Genomic DNA, 20,326 nt, shown 5'->3' with positions numbered 1-20,326 from the left:
ATCGCCAATTAAAAACACAGAATGTGATAGCCTGCATTTCAATAAGCAGAATCCCTAGGCAGTGGACACAATTTTGGTGCTGTAAGCTTTCTGGTTTCTGATTGTAGTCAGAAAACTGTGTGGAGACCAAAGTAAGGCTGAACGCCCCATCATACCCTGTTGGTAATTAAGCTAATGTACACGCACATGTCTTAAACAAAGCCGTCATCTCACAACTCAAGCTCCATTCTCATATCTCGGATGCATAGTTGGACTATGGCCAACGACCGGTATTTAAAATGGGTAGTCTTGGCTACACAGGAATACACGCTAAGCCACCAGACCATAGCACACAGGTCTCCGTACCGCACACCTACTAACTTACATTTTGTGACTGTAAAATAAGCCTGACACACAATTGAGAAGACATACGAGAAATCTGATAACCACCCTGGTTGTCACTTACAGAAGCAGCTGAAAATGTGTTGGATGTGCGCACTTCCTACGCAGTAATAATCGAGACAGCTAAATATGCTGTCATCAGGACTCCATCTAGATCTGAGTCACACACAGAACAAGAATGCATGTTTTTCCCGCGTTTGTTGCTCCTAGAATGCCAGCACGCACATTTAAGGGGAAGAAGTTTGTCAAAGTCAGTGAACAGACTGTTTGAACTTGGGTCTTATCCGCTACTCGTTTCACCTCCAGCCAGGGGGGTTATGTGGAAGGAAGACTTTGGCATAAAGGGGGAACTGGTAATGGAAGGCAGATCATGTCCTATGGCAGGCTGAGGTGTGAAGCCTGGTGAGAGATTGCTTCGGAAATGAATTTCACCCCCGAGCTTTGTCGCATGTCAGTGGGAACTGACAGCTCAGCTTCTGACAATCACACATGTCAGACGGAGGCTGGGGGGGTGGGGGGTGGCATTATGTGCATTTTTGTGTGCGCATATGTGCCTTTCATATAGTTTTGTAAGCCATAAGGGAGGAAGGATCGAAGGAAAAGATGCTTCCAGAGTTCAAATTCTCCTCCTATCAGGAGTGTGTTGCCTGCGGGCATCTCAAGGGGAAGCAGGCATCAATATTTTCTCCTCGTCCCTGAGGCCCAAAATGCTAACACAGACTTTGGCTAAGAAAAAAGCGGAGCAATTTTTGGATTTATGTCGAGGCAAGGTGAGAGACACTCTAGGCAAAATATTCAAATATGGAGATAGTACGCATTCAGGGGAATATGAGACTTGGCGATGGAAGAGACAGCTCACATGGTTCATATGTATTTTTATCCTAGCCATCCTCTCGCCCGAGAGTAAAATCTGATCAGGTGGAGACTGACAGGAGCCAGGTTAATCATCTATTCTTGAATGTTTAGACGCTTGGCTAATCACAGATATGATAAGGCTGGCCCCTGGATGACTGCCTCGGCTGACTATTGTGATGTACAAGCTAGCATACGGAAGCCAGGAGCAGTAGGATCATCTGTTGGATCACGTGAGCTGGTAGCAAACACAAAGACGCAGACACAACAGGAAGATAAATATCACCAGCATGTCTGCAAGTCATACTTCACACTGTTTTAATGTGCCTTATGTAACCATGTACATTTAGCATATTTGCTTTGGTTGAATCGGTTCTGCGGAATCACACAATCATCATCAGAGTGATCTTGTTGCATGCTGTCAGGCTAGCTTAGTGCGTTTAACAGCACGGCACTAATTTATAGCATTATAACAAAAGCCAGCTAATTCCTGAGCACCATATCTGATTGCTTTTCAGACCCCCCCCCCCCCCCCCCCCCCCCCCACTCCCCTAAACACTGCCACTCATTAAAAGCTTGGCAGAAGTTGAAGCTGCGACACTGGGAAATGTCACCGCATCGGTCGATTCCCAGCAGCCCCTCTGAAGGCGTGTCATCGCAGTCTTGGCCTGACAGCTCTGAATCAATAGCACGGCTCTCCTTTTCACCTCATTTAGTCTTTGATGTTCCCGCAAAGGGGAGGTGCCCCGTATCACCTCTGAAGGGCGTGAAGTTATTTCCCACTTTTTTTGCTTCAGGCCTCGCCTTTTGCTTTCATTTTCTGTTGAGTCAAGGTGCATCTGTGATGAGCAAACCTGACATATTTGGTGCAGACCAGTGTGTTTGCTCCATCATGTGTTACAGATTGAAAGCTCTTAACCTATGTCACCTTTACGGTCATTTTCCCCTTTTTTGTACTTCAGCTGTATCTTCAATAATACAAGTCTATCTCCAGTTTCCTCCCCTAACTAATACCTGTTCACTTCATGATTTGTTTTGTGTAATGTCAGGACTCTAAAGCTACTTAAAAATATAAAATATTAGCCCAAAAAATGTACAAGTTTATTTAGACTGATCGCCTGTGTTACCTCTTTTGAAATCTGAAAAGCTGAAAAGCTGAACTCTCCAGCATTTGAATACAACAACTTCCTGAATTATTATTCTTTTTCTTATAACTGGTCTTTAACAGCAACCTGTTATCTTTTTGGATCAGATTTTGCACGAGTCTATAATCTGCGGGGCACAGCGAATGGAGGTTGGTTACCTAGCCGAGAAGTTGGAGGCGTGCAGCCTGTGGCCTGCAGCTCTTCATCTAACAGCTCACTGTGGGTGCTCCTTATCATTCTTGTTTTGTTAAATAATGTGAAGCTGCAGCTATGGGAAATGTTCCATTTGCATTAGCAGCGATCTCGGAAGCTGTCAGCAATTGTCTGATTGTCTGATATATCATTCTGCATTCATATCCATACATCTGTTTATTACAGTCACCTCCAACTTCTCGGCTAGGTCTCATCGCTCATGTGTTTGCCACAAAATGGGCAATCGCTGTCCATCTTGGGTCACCACGAACTCCATCAACGACAACAACAACTCGTATTGGCCGCTCCCTTTATCACTTCCTGTTCAACCCTGGAGTTGGTACATTCCCTTTCCAGTTGGTGGTTGATATTTGTAAATTTATTTTGGGACTTGTAAAAGTGTTTCGCCACTTGTAAATTTGTTTCGGCGTTTGTAAAAGTGTTTCACGTCTTGTTAATTTGTTTTCTGAAATGTAAATTTGTTTCGGGACTTGTAAATGTGTTATGGCAATGTAATTTTGTTTTCTGAAAATGTAAATTTGTCTCAAGCTTTGTAAAAGTGTTTCACTTTTTGTCATGTTGGTTTGCACCTCTTGGCCACCTTAGTTTATAGAGCTTACATTAGCAGTAGCTTAATGTCATTAAAGTCACTACTTGTAGCCAGTTCATGTTAGTGAAAATATAAAAACACCGCAATATTTTCAAAGGCTCAGACAGAGCCTAACATACATTTATTTAAATGAAAACCTTTGAGATGTTCACTTTAAAGGCTAAGTTGTTTGCTACAGGGTAGACGCAAGATGAATGCTCCGGCGGACATTTAGTCACGTCAAGTCAATTCAGTCAGGTCTAATGAGATTACCCTGCAGTTTCTACTTGAGAAACTTTCAACCTGTCTGCCACTTTCACCTCAGTGCATCGCTTTTTCCACGCATACACATCAATAGCTGCAAAGCACAGTCTAGTGAGTTTGCCCTTGCAAACATCCACCTGACTGCAGGTGAAAGTGAACGGCAACAAGTAACCGCCGAAGCTTAGACCGATAAACTCACAGCGAGTTGGTCCGGAGAAGAACATCAGTTAAATGCCATCAAGCAAAGGACTGTATGCAAATTTGGATATTTAACAATGTGCTTTCATCTCTCAGCGCGTCCCTGAACGCATTTCAAAACCGTGGAACCTGAGCTGCACCTGGGTGCCGCAGGCAGACGAATCAAACAGGCACCAGCAAAACAAGCAGCACTGACATACTCCCTCCTTACCTGTCTATGTCACCCTGAATCTCTTTGCTCCCTCTCTGGGATAGTTCTCGAGAAGAAGCCACGTCTGAGGCCCGGCCTGCGTTGCGTGCATACAGATGGAGGCCGCCGTCTGTAAGGTATCTGTGAGAGGAGAATTAATTAGAGGAAGTGGACGTCCAATCTCAGCTCACCATAAAAGGTGACTCAGTATTTTACATTTTTCAACGACCAAAACTCAATAGAATGTTTTAACTGCATTGGCACTGAAGGATGGATAATCTGATTAGTGAGCTGACTGCATTTTGGAAACACAGAAAAAAAAGGTACAAGCTTAAGTGTATGAGTGGATGTGTATGTGTGGCGGCGAGTAAATGGAAGGATTTGAGGTTACTGCCTGATAGCAATCAGACACGGCTGATGGGACATGGGGACCATTAGCTTCGAGTTAATTAAGCTAATAATTCAGCTAATCACCTTTCCCTCCCAACATGTTCCTACATTTTCTCTTTAATCCTACAGATGCTTTACTCCGCCACTCCTAGCTTAACTTCCCCTCACAGATTCCCCTTTTGGGAAATCTCAAGTGCACGGATGCCAAGTGTGTGTATGGAATGTGAATAGTTTATTTTTTTCTTTTTCAATACATTCGCCTTTCGCTCAAGGCATTCATAGCTGTTGAGTGAATGAAGGTCAGAAGCCTGTGTTCACGCTGTTGTGGTGTTTTGCAGAAGACTCCGACTTATCTTTCCTCATTCAGGTAATCTGTCAGTGTACTCGGCGTCCTTGAGGTTCATGTGAATGTATTATTTGAACCTTCCCATTCAACGCATTAAAAAAAAAAAAAAAACCTCTGACAGCCTTGGTGGATGTCAGCAGGCTATTTGTATGAATACACAGAGAAAGAAAAGTGGGGCCTTGGTGACAGTATGAATACACAGGTAACCATGAAGTTAAGGCTGCTTATGCACTGAACTCAGAGTGCAGTGCCACAGTGAATGGAAATGTTCTTTAGCAGTGATGCTGCTCAGAAATCTATGGTGGATGATACTGTGTATGGGTCATGTCATATGGTATACACTGCTTTTAACAGCAAAGAAACATAATCTTAAACAATATTTTTAACACCAATATTTAAAGTCTGTTAAAATGTTAACAGTTTTCTCCAAAATCTGCTTGCAGAGAGTTGGATGAAATTATGGATACTACCTTTATGTCTACACAGTACATACAAGACGGCACCCAGCAGCCAGTTAGCCTAGATTAGCATATGCAGTAGATTGGAAACAGGAAGAAATAGTTTCACCAGCTGAATGAAGCTCACTTATTACCATTTGGTTTCCTGTTAGATCGTTTAACACACACAAAAAAAAGTAAAATATTATTTTATGAGGTTGTTACATTGATTGTTTCATGGCTGCAAGCTGTGACTTACTACGTGATGCCATGTTGAGGTTGCCAGGCACCCAGAAGAAACAACTGTATTTCAGGCTAGCTGTTTCCACCTATTTTTCTTCTGGCTGTAACTTAATGAGAGCGGTGTCATTGTCTAACCTGTAATACTGACCTCCCTGACCTTTAATGCTTTGTTGATGAAAGTTGGTCTGGATTAGCTCCGTTGGGACTTGTTTATGCTCCAGCAAAGATCTGTCGTTAGGGCGGGATTTATACAGTGATGGACAGAAGAGCAACAGTGAGGTCGTTTTGCGCGTCATCTGAGCACCTTGGAGTTGAATTTGTTTACAACAAAGTGGCTCTGATTGATTGTAGGACTGCCCAATAGTGCCCAGAGCTATTTCTTTATTCAGTATTGGCAGAAAACACGCCAAATAATGAAATCCAAGAGGCGTGTTACCAGACTCATATTCTGATAAGAACAGTCTGGCTATACAGGCTAATCAATGTCTTTATTTAAAGTAGAAAATAACCACAAATTGTTCTCTCCTATCCACTATGGGTACTTTGAGTTCTGCAGTAGACATACCCAGTGTGTTTGTATGCTTGATATGCAGCTTTTGTACGTCACGCGGAACAGGAAAGGAACACACTACTCATTAATTGTATCTCTAGGTCAAACTCTTTAGTTACAAATGTGACTGCTCCTGTGATTCATATGGTCAAAAACATTATCAGCTTGGCATTTAAAGCAGGTACTCTCAAGTATTCAGTGTGTCAGAGGGAGCCAACATGCTCGTCCTACCCGCTGGTGATCACATCCATCCTGCTGTTCTTCCCTAGGACGTCCCCATCACTCATGTACCCTGCCACCTCCATCTGCTTCCCTCCTTCCAGCCCTCCTTCTCCCTTCTCTCCCTGCTCCGCCCCCTTCGCCCCTGCCGCTGCTGCTGCTCGCCTCAGGGGGGCGCTGTACACAAACCTGGAGGGGTCGGAGTGCCCGCCGTAGCGCCCCATGGCGGTGCCAGCGCCCGTTGTGCTCGCCCTGGGCGCAGCATAGCTGCTGGGCATTGAGGGGGCGTCGCCCGCCTGGAGACGTGGGGTTTGCGACTGCTGGCCCAGACGCCAGGACATGGGGGAAGAGCGTGCGGCGAGGGCTGGCAGACCCCGCCCATTGACCTCGGTGGTTACCGTGGTGTCAAAGGTTGTTTCTAGCGTACTGTGGAGAGAAAGGGGTAGAGGGAGAGAACAAGGGGATTTATTCTGACTCTGACAAGACACATCAAAAAGTCTTTCTTATTAGCATTAATAAAAAAAAAAAAAACTCAATTCCCCTAACTCTTCAGGGTCTAAGGGTCTTGAAAAAAGTGCCTAGACAAAATAAGAAACCTAAAACACTGAAGAAATGATATCAAGTGCATTCCTGAGCTAAGGGCAAATCATTCAGGTGAAAAGATCAGTCAATCCCTTCATATCAAACGCTGCTTCTTGCAGCGTTACCCTGCGTGCGAGCGTGAGACCTTCCTAAAGCGCCGTTTCTTCCAGCGTGTTAAGCTTGAACCGAAGGAGAAGAGAGCGAAGGCTCCCACGAGAGCATAATGCCAGACCATCCCCGCACATCAAACGGAGACGGAAGCGGAAAGCTGAAGACAGCTGTGCGCGCGCCCAACTATCCACTGAATCTCGGATAAACCTTTGAAATGTCACGGAAAATAAAATCTCAGTCAGGTGCATCAGTAAGGTTGAAGGGAACCTCTCGAGCATCACACACACAAAAAAAAAAAAAAAACCTAAAACATGCGGAAGCCAAAAACACGCTTTTTTTTAATAATATCAAGGCAGGTTTGAAAATTACAGAGGCTTGTATAAAAAAATTATATGACAGCATCCACGTTTTAAATGAAATTCTAATCCTACCTAATTGCAATTGACTGATTAACTGTAAGAGAAAATCATGGTGAATGAGTTGGACATAAAGATTCATGACCAGTTGCACACCAAGCCTTTGCATCTTATCTGGACGCGGAGGACAGAGCATGCCGGCAGTTAGTGATACCTCGCTTGAGCTCTCTCTGCTGGGAAAAAGAGTGCACTGCATTCAAATGAAGTCCACCCCGGCCCCAAACATCCCTTTGTTTTATGTATGTAATGCTATGGATACAGAACTGATACATATAGCACAGGTGCAGGCAGGATTAGGGATTCTCATGTGCACGTCTGCACAGATGATAATGCGATTTTAAGAAAGGGCTATCATGTGATTTTTTTTTTTTTTCAGGACATATGACGTTTGCTTGCTAATGCACAGATATGGCATGATCATTATGAATGCACGTATACAATTCGACTGGAGGAAGCTGGATACGTGGGAGGACGGGCCTTTGGATGCCTGCCTCGGCATACCGGCCCGGAATAGGTGACAAAAGCACTGACATCTTACAGCGGTGTCTCACACGTAGCAGAGAGAGAGGTGTGAGAGGAGCCTTGTGTTACGCTTGGTGAGAACGGAGGACAGAACGCTGCACCCCTGGGAAGCCGAGTGCCAACCCGAGAAGGGCAGCGATGCCAGCCGTACTCATAGCACATCTCTGTCAACACTTCTTGAGGTCAGACAAAAAAAAACAACACACACACACACAAAATGACACATGCTTATAGCTTATCTTACATGCAATCGCAGCCCAATATGGAAATCAATTTGCCACGGCATAGAAATCAAAATCATTTAACCACTCGCACACAATGTAGCTTGCTAAATCAGCTTATCTTTATCTCCAGGCAGCAGAGAGAAAGACAGATGAACTGAGAGAGACTGGGTGTGTGTGTAGGTGTTGAGATAAATAAGCGTGGAAAGCAAGAATATGCCTGAATGACAAGTACGGGGAAAGTGCTGAGATATTTTACACATCTAACTCACCACACATGGACCCCCGTGCTCCGTAAAAAAACACGATATTAATATGCACCATGAAATGTATGATAATGTGAAATTACCATAAATCATTGGTAGACTCCCATGAATAAAGACGTTTCCCATAAAACCGGGCGCTTTTGGAGAATCTTTGCTTCACCAGACAATATTAGGCATAAAGCACAACTACAACCAAAAATAATCCTGATGTAGACTATTTTGTGCTTAGCCAAGAGCTCAGCGGGAGAAGAATCCATGTTGACAGCAGGGAACTGCTTATTGCTGAGCAATGCTGGATATAAATACACTGGAATCTTCTCTCGCTGCTGCTAATGAGCTCCAAGTCCAACATCTACATGTGGGTCTGGGCTAGTTAATTCACAGATAAGGGTAAAAAAAAAAATAATAATAATAATAATAATTCTTGCAGCTACAATTCAAAGACGCAAATGTCATGTACAACATTAGCCACGACATTAAACTATTGCTGCTCAAGATCAGGGCTCTGATAGGGTTGGTATGGACATGATTGTACTCCTCAGAGTAAGAAAACGTCTTCAGTTCAATAGCACATGCAAATATCCACAACACCAGCAAATATGTACAGTGATGAAATTACCTGGATCAAAGCTTCATGACTTGAGTTTATGGGTTGTTGACGTTGGCTGCTCATCATCATTGGAAACAATTTCTTTTTGTTTTAACATCCTGATCGCATGATTCCTCATAAGCTTCTCAGTTTAAATTCTGACAACTTGCAAAATTCATTTGCAGATATATGGCACTGATACGATTCTAGTATTTTCATGACTTTTTTTTGTGTCACCTGGAAGGATTTCCATTGCTGTTTGTGCTGCTTGCGGTGCGTTTCTGTATTTGCTGGTGTTGAGACTATTTGCATTGCACATACTGTAAAATTGATGAGTGTGTTTCCTTACTTTGCTTGTGTTTTGTCTATTTGCATGTGTTTTCTTAACTTTTTATAGGCAGTAATCATTGTAGCGCTCTCCCGGACCTGGCACCGGGTCCGGGAGAACGGCCGAACGGGTTAAAAAATCAACATAAAATTATACCAAGAAAGACTAAATACAGTTAGGGCCACGAATATTAGGACACTGCCACACATTTGTTATTTTATCAACACATATTCAAGTTACAGTTATGTCATAAATTTGGTGCAGATTCTGGACAAAGTGAGGAGGAGTTCCAACCATTGTCATAAAAGGAATGTTTTATTTATGATTATGTTCAGTTGTCCAACTGCTGGACATAGGGGATTTAAAGTGAACTATAAATACTATAAAAACGATAAAGAGGACAACCTATTGAGCCACATTTGTCATGATGTCGATTTATCTGTCCTTTATTAAGATTTATTTGGAAAACTGTACCTATACAGTTGTGTGGTTTTCTGATTTGGATTTGTGTAAACACTGAACAGACATCATTAGGATTGAACATCTGTTGCATAGTAAATCCAAAAACTAAATTAAAATTGCACTGAGATTTAGTTTATGAAAGTCATTGAGGTATTGTACTCACCCTTTTTCTTCAGCCTTTCACGACTGAGATATTTTATATCCGACTCACTGATTCACGCATGGTTACAATGCTCTCCAGCTTTTTAGGGCAGAAAATACTGCCATGTGACCTAACATTTTCGAGTGTGTGTGAATCTGTGTGCTGAACCGTATATAAGTGAGTGTGTTTGCAGGAGTGAGGATGGCACCAGTGCTGGCACATGTTAAACCCGACCCGACTGCGATACAGTTGAGAGAGGTTGGTTAAAGTGCAGATCTGTAGCCTGCAAAAGGATCCCCGCCCCAACGCCGACACAACCACGATTCACACTCTGGTCCCCACAGCCAAGTCACTTCCCATCCTCTATCAAACGCTGAAAACTCATCTTCTCCAGAAGTGGCTCATATTATCTCATCTAGCTGAATGATGTCAATTTTCCTCTCAGTCTGACTGCTCTCACAAGCACGTTGTCAGGGACTGAAAAGGCTGTGACCCCTCATTAAGGCAGGGCTGCAATCACTGCAAACTCTTTGGTGTTGAGGCGTCAGCTAATGCACGCCTTCTTTGGAATCCTACACATGGCATTCAAACCGGACCGACAGCTGTCTCCTCAATTCCAAAGCAATGAATAATTTAGCCTGCCCCGTTTTCTATGTTCTCGAAGTGTAAACACAGAATAAACAAACCCAACCCGGTGAAGCTATTATGTTCAAAATGTCATCTGGCGCTTGCTGAACACCCATGGGACCACCCGAGGCTCCCTAAGGAGTGAGTGGGTTGGGGGACATAAAGAGGATACATCTCCTTTGTGTTTGCTGTGTTAGGATTCTCCTTGAAGATCACAGCGTGTCTTCACACGTGGAGCTGTTTCTTTTCACTTCGGATGTCAATCAATATCATTTTGTATTGTCTAGATAGAAAGAAAAAACTGTGGTGTGAAATTAAATGGGTTTTTTGATCAATATAAATTGTCTGTTGAGGTCCCAACACAACTGGACCTCTGAGAAAATCGAGCTGCAGCAATGGCTGCAATCTCGAAAAAACAAGCAAGGTCATTTCAATGAGAAAAGGAAATTGTTTCAGGGCCAGTGAAACTAAAGCTTAGCCACTTGTAGAAGAGCTTCGTCAACTGGGTCAATAATTTTAGGTAACATGAGCTGCCATCAGCAGCACAACACTGTGGTTATTCTCAGTCACTGTAGTGAAAAATACATATATAGGCAAAGAATATGATGGTAAAAACTGGTCTAAAAATGCTAGTTGCACAAAAGGACTGCCACATAAAGGGCTAGGAAGCAAGGAAGCGCTACACACTCTTGTATAGCGCTTCCTAGCCTCCTAGCCTCCTTCCTTCCGAGCTAATAGTAGCAATTCTGTTTTTTCTGGAAGACTTATTTCCTTTCACACATGCACAGAAGCGTCAGTGTCAGCTGGCCCGCTGGCTGTAGTCTTTGCAATTTGTTTAAGTGCAACTTTCTGGAACAGACACGGGCAACATAAAGCGTTGTCACAGTTGGCCTTCGTTGCCAGTAGGTCTTTGATGTCGGGTTGGCGCGTCCGTACCTTTAAGCCAAGCAAATATAATTGGTTGTCTAAGGGCACGGCACGCATAAAAATTGCAGTTAAATTTAATTGTAATATTTGATGTTTGACGTTTGGGGCTGTTGAATGAAAAACAGCTGGATATTTCATCATATTACAGCACCCTCATAACACAGATGGGTAAAACCATCTGTCTTGAATGCATTCCATGTCATGTGAGTTGATGAGAAAGAGCATCAGAATGTTACAGAAGCTCCCCATTAAACTGAAAACATTTTATAAAATGTTATTTGTTGTTGGTGACATTTGAAACTATTCTGTTCCATCTTTTCCTGTCACTTGATCCAACATAAACACCTGACAACCTGACGCCATAAAATCCTCTAAAATAGGAAACTAATGAATGGAAACAGCATCGTTGTCTAATTCTATAACTCTAAACACTACTCCTTGCTAAATCTGATCCTGCTTACAGTGAAATCTGAAAATTATAGTGGATAATCTTGAAAGCAACGGTTTAACAAGGATGAAACAATGCCATGGCACAGCTTACTACAGTCATTCTTGTGTGCACAAGGCTCCCACCCAGAACACCCACTACTCATTCATTCACTGAGGAGAGCATAGATGTGGAGTCCGGTTTTTGAATGTGGTGCATTCAAAAACCTGCACATAACTTAAATTGTTGGCTTGTTCCATCTCTGACAAGTAAAAATGTGACTACCACTTTTGTGTAGCTATGAAAGATAAAATTAAGGTGAGAGGGCAATGTTATGTATTGATGGGTGACACTAGCTGTATGATCATGCAGTCTGTGTGGACGGCGTTCGAACAGGTATGAAAGGACAATCAGAATCGTAGGGAAGGACAGAGTGATGAATATGACAGTCATGTCTGCTCGAGCGTAACAGTGATTAATTACCCAAGGAGCTTCAGAGCTTCATGGTGATTATAGCTACTTCTTATCCAGTAGAGATGAGAATGGTCTGGCCAGGTTTTTTTGTCATGGGCAGAATTGGCATGCATACGCCAAGGCTCTCCTTACATTCAGAATATAAAGCCGTCCGTCACAGGCGCATACTGACTAGCCGACTTATCTTGTCTTTATATTAAATCTCTTGTTGAAAATTGCGCAGTGGCGGGTATGCCGTTTCGTTTGTGCCACCTTAAAGCAGTGCTCACTGCTACGCTGTTATGCAGCTCCAGCAGTACCCTACACGACGCTAATGTAGAGATATGATGATGCATTTCGCTCATACTTCATGCTGACATGTGCGTCCTTAGACCAATCAAACACTTCGCACCCCTACGCCACGAGTCCCACTGGATTAAATGTGGTGGTAAGACAACAGCAGTGTATCGATCGTGCTTGGCTGAGACTCCTCTGAGGAATAAAGAAGGAGAAAACAAACGCACACATGCGCGCGCACACACACACACACACAGACTGCCATCTGTCATGGCTGTCGCCAGCCTGGCCACCATTCTCCTGTGTAAATGGGGCAAAACGCACAAAATAATAGACTGAGGGAGAAGGAAAGAGATGAGCAGGGGACCATTGCCCTGGAAGCTGACATAAACCAATGGTGATCATTTAGTTCTCACCCTAGCTGCTATATTTTCTCTTCACGTTGTTAGATTCTCAGGGTAGCCTATGGCTCACAGATGGGACAGTCTTTTAAGGCGTTGGTTGTCCGTCAACTCCTGAACGCCATTACATGCGCGCCAGCCGGTGAGGGAGGTGACGGCTGCTTTTAATTAAACCCGGGGAACACGGAGGAGAAGACGGTATGGTAATAGAGGGAACGCTGTTAATAGTTGGAGCCATATCTCCCTGTTGGATCCGCTTTATCAACTGCACAAGGTGAGTCAGAGATACCAGCATCTGAGCTGCCAAGGACAACGTATGCACGAGGAAACTAACTTAGAAAATAGTGGCTGAGACACAAACCATTTTTTTTCCCCCAAAACTTTCTGGTTATTTTCTGTGGTGCAGTCGTGCCATGCGTGGGTCTGCAGAGAAGTGTGTGCTTTTTTGTATTTGCATTGACGCATTATGAGAAAGTCCCGGCCTTCGACGTGCTGCGCATTACACTGGTATCAAAATAGCCACTAAAATGGGCTGCAGCTCTTGGATGGAATAAGAAAATCCAGGTTGCAAGAAATATGCCATATTACTGCATACATATATATATTCCCTTCTTACCATTAGAGGCAGCCCTACATTTTGCTTGTTACTTTTCCGGGCCACAGTGACACAAGACTCTTTAGCAGCACAGTATTGCTTCCTTAATTTTAAAGGTACTGTGCTATGACCCACAATTTCTTACCTAGAATGGATGCAATGTCAGTGGGTGCAGTATGTATGCAGCAGTGTTTCCCACATAGTGTTCATACTATGGCAGCCTTTTTCTCCTATTGCTCCTGAAAGCATCTCTCCCTCACTCCCCTCCCCCAAGAACCTCCACACACACCGGTCACTCAACTGCTCTGTTCTGAATTTAACCTGACGGAGAGAACATGTGTCTTCTAATGTCTTCTAATGAAAATTTACATTACCGCAGTTTTAAAACCCTGATGTTTGTGCTCTTGAGTTTTTAGGCCACGGAGATTTATGGTTATTTTAAAAGTTGGTCAAAACCTAGAGGAAAAGACGTAACGTGAACTAGCTTAACTAGCAAAGCTAGCTAACTAGCAAAGTTAGATTCAAAGTCAACTATTTACTATGAAGTTGTATTATTCACCAATACTGTATTTAATCTTACATAAATTTGTCCATAGAATTTCAGGTCTCAACAGCTTATGTTGAGTATTCATGTTGATAAAACTGCACAGGTTGCTGCTATTTGTCGCTGAATCCAATATTCGCGTCATTACGGTAATTAATGTATCAATTGTTGGGATGGCATTATAAAAAAAGAAACAAATGCCAGCTTGTCAATAATACGCTGGAGATGTTTCTAGATGCATCCCACAGCTGGTAAACTTGCCATAACCTTCCTGCTCACTGCCAAACAAGAGACTAACAAACTGAGCAACTAGCTAAGGGAGAGTGAATAAAGAATTAAAAGGAGCAAGAACATTTGAGATACATAGACGGTTTGAAGGTTTAAGGTTCTAAACTTAAGCTGAAAATGGGCTTCATGTCAAATGACGTGTGTCAGTTGGCGTCTGTGTCACCAGAAGGACTGGTCGCACTGCAGAGGATCTACAATAAGACCAAGAGAAATAGAAACACAGCTACTGCATGTCTCGCCAGGCCAGGCAATGTCTGTTTTTGCCATTACCTTCTTGGGATTCATGGTTTGCACTGCTTAGGACATCTCTCCAGGCCAACAACTAGTCTCTCCTCATTCACAGAGTGACGTGAAGAGAAGGCTGCTCTTAAACTGTCCTGAACGCATTCATTTTTGCCTTTACCTTGCAAAACCGTGCGCTTCAGTTGATTGCACTAGATGGCGCACTCCATTTGCTAAAGCTGAGTCTACTGTCTCTACTCACACGGAATGTATATTAGTTCACCCCCAATCTGCTGCTGGCCCGATCAGTCAAATTTTAAAAGGGCCAAAAAGTTTGCCCACGCCTGTGCAAGAGGCTGGCACCAGTGTGGGGTTTACTGCTTAGGAAATAACAGGGCCAGCTGTTTTGGCGTGTGCCGTTCAGTGGTAGTGTGTTTTGCCCTTAAGACTTAAGATCTCCAGAAAGCCAGGTAGACATAGAAGTAATCTAGCCCTGTGCTGCAATGGCAGAAGTTTTGGGTGCCTCAAAATAAACTCTGGTAACCAAGCCAGTTTTATCAACTTTTTCATTTACTTGTAAAGGGAGAGTCTGATTGAAACTGCATGGCGCCTGGAGACTGCCAAGTAGGGAGTTGAATGTTTGGAGCCAACAGGACAAATGTCGCAGTAGTGGTCAGACACCACACACAGCGACAATAATCTAAAGCCAGAAAAAGTAGAAACAGTCAAGCTGCATCTAGCAAGAATATTGGAATGATTTTTACATTTTTGTTGCAAGACATGAAAGATGCTCATATTTGGAAGCACATTACAACCGAGTGCCTGACGATCACGCTTCCGAATCTCCAAAATTAAAATCCGTCTGTTGTTGTCCCCGTCAGTTTTGACATTTTTTTTTTTCTTCAATTTGCCAAAAACAAAGTCATGCAGCATTGCCTACCTGTGGCTGATCGGTGTCGACCGCAGACTGGACATGGTTTCTTCCAGGTTCTGCCGCAGGTCAGCGATGTTTTTCACTGTCCTCATGCGTCTCGCCTCGGGGTCCTCTCCTGCAGATGCACATTTTATGTTTTACTGAGATGCTTGGATCTGAACACACAATTCACCCGCGCCCACAAAGGGCACACGCAGTTTAAGAAGTGGCGAGGACATCTGACATGCAACATTTCTTTGGATGTCACCAAACGGCTCGGCAGGGGGAACAGAATCACGACCGATCACAGAGACAGGCGGCATGGGTGGACGTCCCTAAACCCCTCGCTGACAATTTGGAACCACGTACAATAAATCACCCTGTCAGGCCGCACTACATGCATTTTTTTTTTTATTTGAAAAAGTGGAGATATTATTTTACACAGTATTGACATTTTTCCTTCAGGCTGACGCAGAGATGTCATGCGACGACGCCACGCGGTATGTCAGCTAGCTTGAGACACAGCCGTGCTTACAAAAGTGAATTCTGTCGGAGCCCCTGTGCTTCTCTGGTAAGACCTCGTCCTGGAACAGGTAAGGAAAAACTTGATATGTTTTATGTTCTCTGGCATGTCATGATGATGGTGCATGGTTTACGGAGGAAGATCTTGTTTGACTGAAACACTAGGCCTACTCTGAAGGAGTGCTGCTAATAAGCACAGGGTGGGAAGCATTTCAGAACTGCAAGCAGTGGGCGCTCAACAAAGTATCTGCCTGTCTTCTCCAATTAAGCCTCTCTCTCAGCTTGTCAAGCCGGCCCGTATCTGCGGGCGGGAACCACAGAATGGGTAATTAACAAGCGGCATGAGACAGAACGGTTGGCGGTCACACTGCTCTCTAGTTTTAAGGTGCTTTCAGGGGAAAAGCGTCTCCACGGTGGAGGCGCGCGAGCCAGCGGATGTCACACAATGCAGTGTGAGGGTGAGGCGAGAGGAAGAAGCTGTGCTCTGTGAGCTTTGAGCAGACGTACTGTCAGCAAGCTGCTGCGATTACAACGACTGGGGCAAATGAGGGAATGCTGGTGCCGCTGACTACTGCGGTGCAGCTCCTCGCCAGGGGGAGGGATGTTTATTTGCCCGAATATAAAGCAGAACCGTTTTGAGAATAAGCATAAACGCTAAGCCAGTTTCCCTGGATTACTACATAAATATCCATTTCAGACTTGACCTCAAGGCATTTGGACAAACTTTCTCACAGCAATGATGTACGCACATTTGAATAAAACCAGCTTGCACGATGCAATGTTACAATGTGTATGCCTTTTTTTGTTTTCCTTTAGCATTTCTACAGATCCTGTCTTTTTATCTCCACACTGAGCAGGTGATTTGATTTTAACAAGCTACCAGGAAACTGTCAGTATGCAGCTGATGTTGCACACAGACACCAGTCTTTGATTTATGCTGTGTGGCAGTGGATTGCCGCGCTGTTGGTGCCATTGCGTTAACTCCTAAAGCTTCACTTCTTCCTCATTTAGTATCATCATTTCAATGGTTAATGTCAGATCTGTTGCAATATTTGGTATGGTTATAATTAGAGCTGTCGAGGCTGTGTCGCTCTTGTAGAGAGAGCTTGGTAAAGAAAAAGTTAAAGGTCTGAGAGTGCTTTCAGTGGGCAATGGCATCATTGCTGTTCTGTGGTTCATGTACCAGTGTAAATAACAAGGTAAGTTTGGTCAAACATCTTTCATGTATATACTGCTTACAGAGACCTCCAAGGGAGAAGACTTGCTCTGGAGGCATTCAACAAACTATTCACCCTTCCAAAGACGCATCAGGTAAACTGCTTGGTCATATAATTATAAGTTATGTTAGGTAGTCGTATCAGATGAACTGCTCTGGGGAGCAATTGCAAGCGGGCTGAGACCACCCCGTCTAACTGATCTCAGCTGAGCTGATTCGTTCCAGAGCGGAGTGCGGTTGCTGTGTTCACACCGGCCCAAACAAACTGACCTGGAGGGGAAACACTCTCAGTTTGGGTTGCCACTGAACACAGTAGAATCATAGATAAAATCGATTTTCATTTACAACAGTCCAATGTCTTCTATAAAACTTCAATAATAAGCGACAGAACGCAGGGAAATCTGGCAAGCAACTGCTGCGGAAATGTCAGGTCTCACCCTGCCACCAATTACAAGACTGAGCAGAAGTTAACATTGTCTAAGTCACATTATCACAACTGCAGGACTTCCAGAAAGGTCTACTATGATGTCTGTATTCAAATAGTTTCTTTTTTTTTTCTTCAAAACAAAGTTAAGACTTGCCCCCAATTATACTACACTGCGCTGTGTCATCACCCCAAAGTGTACAGAGCAGTCTGGTATAATTGAGGTCATGTTTTATCTTTGCACATCTCACAGACTGAAGGTTAGAGGAGGTCAGTGTGGTCCTTAACCTTTGACGTATCAACCTATTAACGTTCTCTCAGCGGCTTCAGAAAAATCAGTGAGGTGACAATGTGCGATCTTGCATTAAAACTCGACAGAAAAGAAGGAGTAATATCAGCGACCAGCGGGCGTAGCTCTTCAAAGACGGGAAATGGTGGATCTCTGGTACCACAAACTCAAAGCATCTCCACGGCATCTCTCACTCTCACTGTGATTTTTCCTTTTCTCATGTCTCCCCTCCTCTCACCAGAGCCCATTCGAGAAAGATCCAATTACGATCCCATTATAGTGACACGAGGCGCTCTGACCTGGAGCCTCTGTCGTGAACGGACACTCCATGCAACATTGAGAAGAAGCCAAAGATGTGTGTGTGTGCGAGCATCTGTGTTTTTGTGTGTGTCAACAGAGGTCCACTGGGGCCCGAGGCAAACATTTACGTGCTAGAGTTGGTCTCGGTCAACAGAGCTGGACACACTGGTCTGTTGAGATAGCTAATGTTAGCATTCAAAGAAAGAGCAAATGATACAATGTGATGCTAGTGGAAATTATTTTAAAAATGTTTCTCCCCAATAGTTAAGCAATACTATTGTTATTAATCGTCATTGTCTTGTTTTCTTTTCTTCACTCCAAGATGAATTACGTCTCTTAATTTTGAATTGGGGGCTATTTTCATATTTTCATACTGAACAACTTGCAAGAATCATGCACATGACATGTAACTGGGATTGAGTGTGCAGAGTTGTGTCAGGTGGGGGTCCCTTAGGGAGGTCTCCTACTGTCATTGAAACCTTGGCACGTTGCCACTGCTGTAGTTTAACGTTTTTCAGCCCCCGGTTTCACCTGAACAGTAGCACGACCGCATCTCACCGGCCAACCAAAACATGGCACACAATCAGTCTTTTACCAGATCGGCACCGCTTGGTGGATCGGGAAGAGTAGGCCAACATGTGCGCATTTCCAGCTGCTGTTTCCATTACAGTATCCAAACACTACGGAGAGGTGAGAAGCCACGAGGCGTTCATTTGGATGCAGGCTGATGTCCAGAGCTTGGCTTGATAAGGGCAGGAAGCAGCCAAGCTGAGACCGGGCCAGCGTTGTGCGAGGGGGTGGGGTCGGAGAGGGCACAGAAGGAAGGAAGGTACGCACACATATTCTCTCTCTCTCACACACACACGCACACTTATTAATACACACACACACAAAGACAGAGTGTAGAGCAAATGCTGCTTAAAACTGAGTTGACACAACATAATGCAAATGGCTGCCATTTAGGACTGACGCATTTATTCACACACACCCACACGCATACTGTACCAGTCCAGTGCCTCCTTGCCAGTTCACTCTCTCTCTCCCTCTCTCTTTTAATAATGCATGTTGAGATGATACTCTTGCCCCTTTGCTGCAGCTGAACGCTATTAGGGTACCATCCAAGTCATCTAATCACAAAACACACAGGCGCACGATGCATGCATGCCAACCTATACAAACGCAGAGGGACGCACATCTGGACGCAGCTGCAGCTGCACCCTTGTTGCAGCAATGTGTTGCAAATTGTCCTAAATGAAGCTTGGATCTCTCACAAACAGACACACGAACAGATGTATGCAAAGTGCTGGTCCTGTTGCTGAATGTGTTTCCTTGCAGCACACCGAGAGCTTGTTGATACACGTCGCCGGCAAGTGCCTCCCCCGAGGCTGAACGCTCTGACGTCCGACTTTGAGTTCTTTAACATATATGAACAGGTTATCTGACACGCAAATAAATACCAACACATGAAGGCATGCATACGTGGGGGGGGGGGGGGAAAGGCACCTGCGTCCACATCCCCCCACCCCTCCCCCCCAAACACAAATAAAAGAAGCTCGCACCCGCGAACGCGCAACAAAAGGTGGTAATAATGAGGTATTGATCACATAGGCCGTGTGATTCACAGGCTGCGAGGGAGGTGCGAGTAATGAAAGCGGAGGTGTTGATTTTCCATTACCTGTATCGCAGGGTATTTCTGTTTAATGCTGCATCACGCCTCGACCTGCTGGCAGGAAATCGGCGGAAATCTGCTCATTGCTGAGGCTCACTTTACTGTGAATTTTATCTGTACAACAGTCATCTCTCTTGTCACGTGCACGTCAAATTCAAGTTTGCAAAGGGGTGCTGGTTCCATAAGCACGGGAGCATATAGTGCAACAGGAATCAAACCTTGCACACAACAGAGTTCAAGGCAAGCTACTAAACAGAGGTGCACTTGTAAGAGTCATTGTTTTTATCTGTGTGTGTCACTGCTGCTTGTGAATATCTAATGGATGAAGGGGCATTAACAGCATCTGTGTGTGTGTGTGTGAACTAACGAAAGAGGCCGCGTGCACTTTAAAAGCCTGTTCTCACAAATTTCCTTTAAATAGTGTCTTAAAATGCTAATAGTGTGCAGGAAGAATTACGTTTCCCCATCGCGAGGATTAAGAATATAACCAGCTTACCCAAGGTATTTTCTGCTCCCACCATTTGCAGACTGTGCTCAAGTTTGATACTTTAAGCCAAGACTTTAACATTAACATATT

General features: G+C 44.0%; 1 protein-coding gene across 1 annotated transcript in view; it reads right to left on the bottom strand.

Moving 5' to 3' along the window:
• Positions 1–20,326, bottom strand: part of nav3 (neuron navigator 3) — a 188,476-nt gene that overhangs the window by 54,099 nt on the left and 114,051 nt on the right. The window contains exons 10-12 of the mRNA XM_084573281.1: positions 15,357–15,465; positions 6,009–6,422; positions 3,833–3,952 (exon numbers count right to left, since the gene is read on the bottom strand). Of these exons, the coding sequence (XP_084429407.1) occupies positions 3,833–3,952; positions 6,009–6,422; positions 15,357–15,465 (643 nt within the window). The remainder of the gene's footprint in view (positions 1–3,832; positions 3,953–6,008; positions 6,423–15,356; positions 15,466–20,326) is intronic.

This window comes from Chelon labrosus, assembly GCF_963514085.1.
Source record: "Chelon labrosus genome assembly, chromosome: 23".
Lineage (NCBI taxonomy): Eukaryota > Metazoa > Chordata > Actinopteri > Mugiliformes > Mugilidae > Chelon > Chelon labrosus.
The sequence above is the reverse complement of the archived record's forward strand: the minus strand, read 5'-3'. Positions and strand labels throughout refer to the sequence as shown.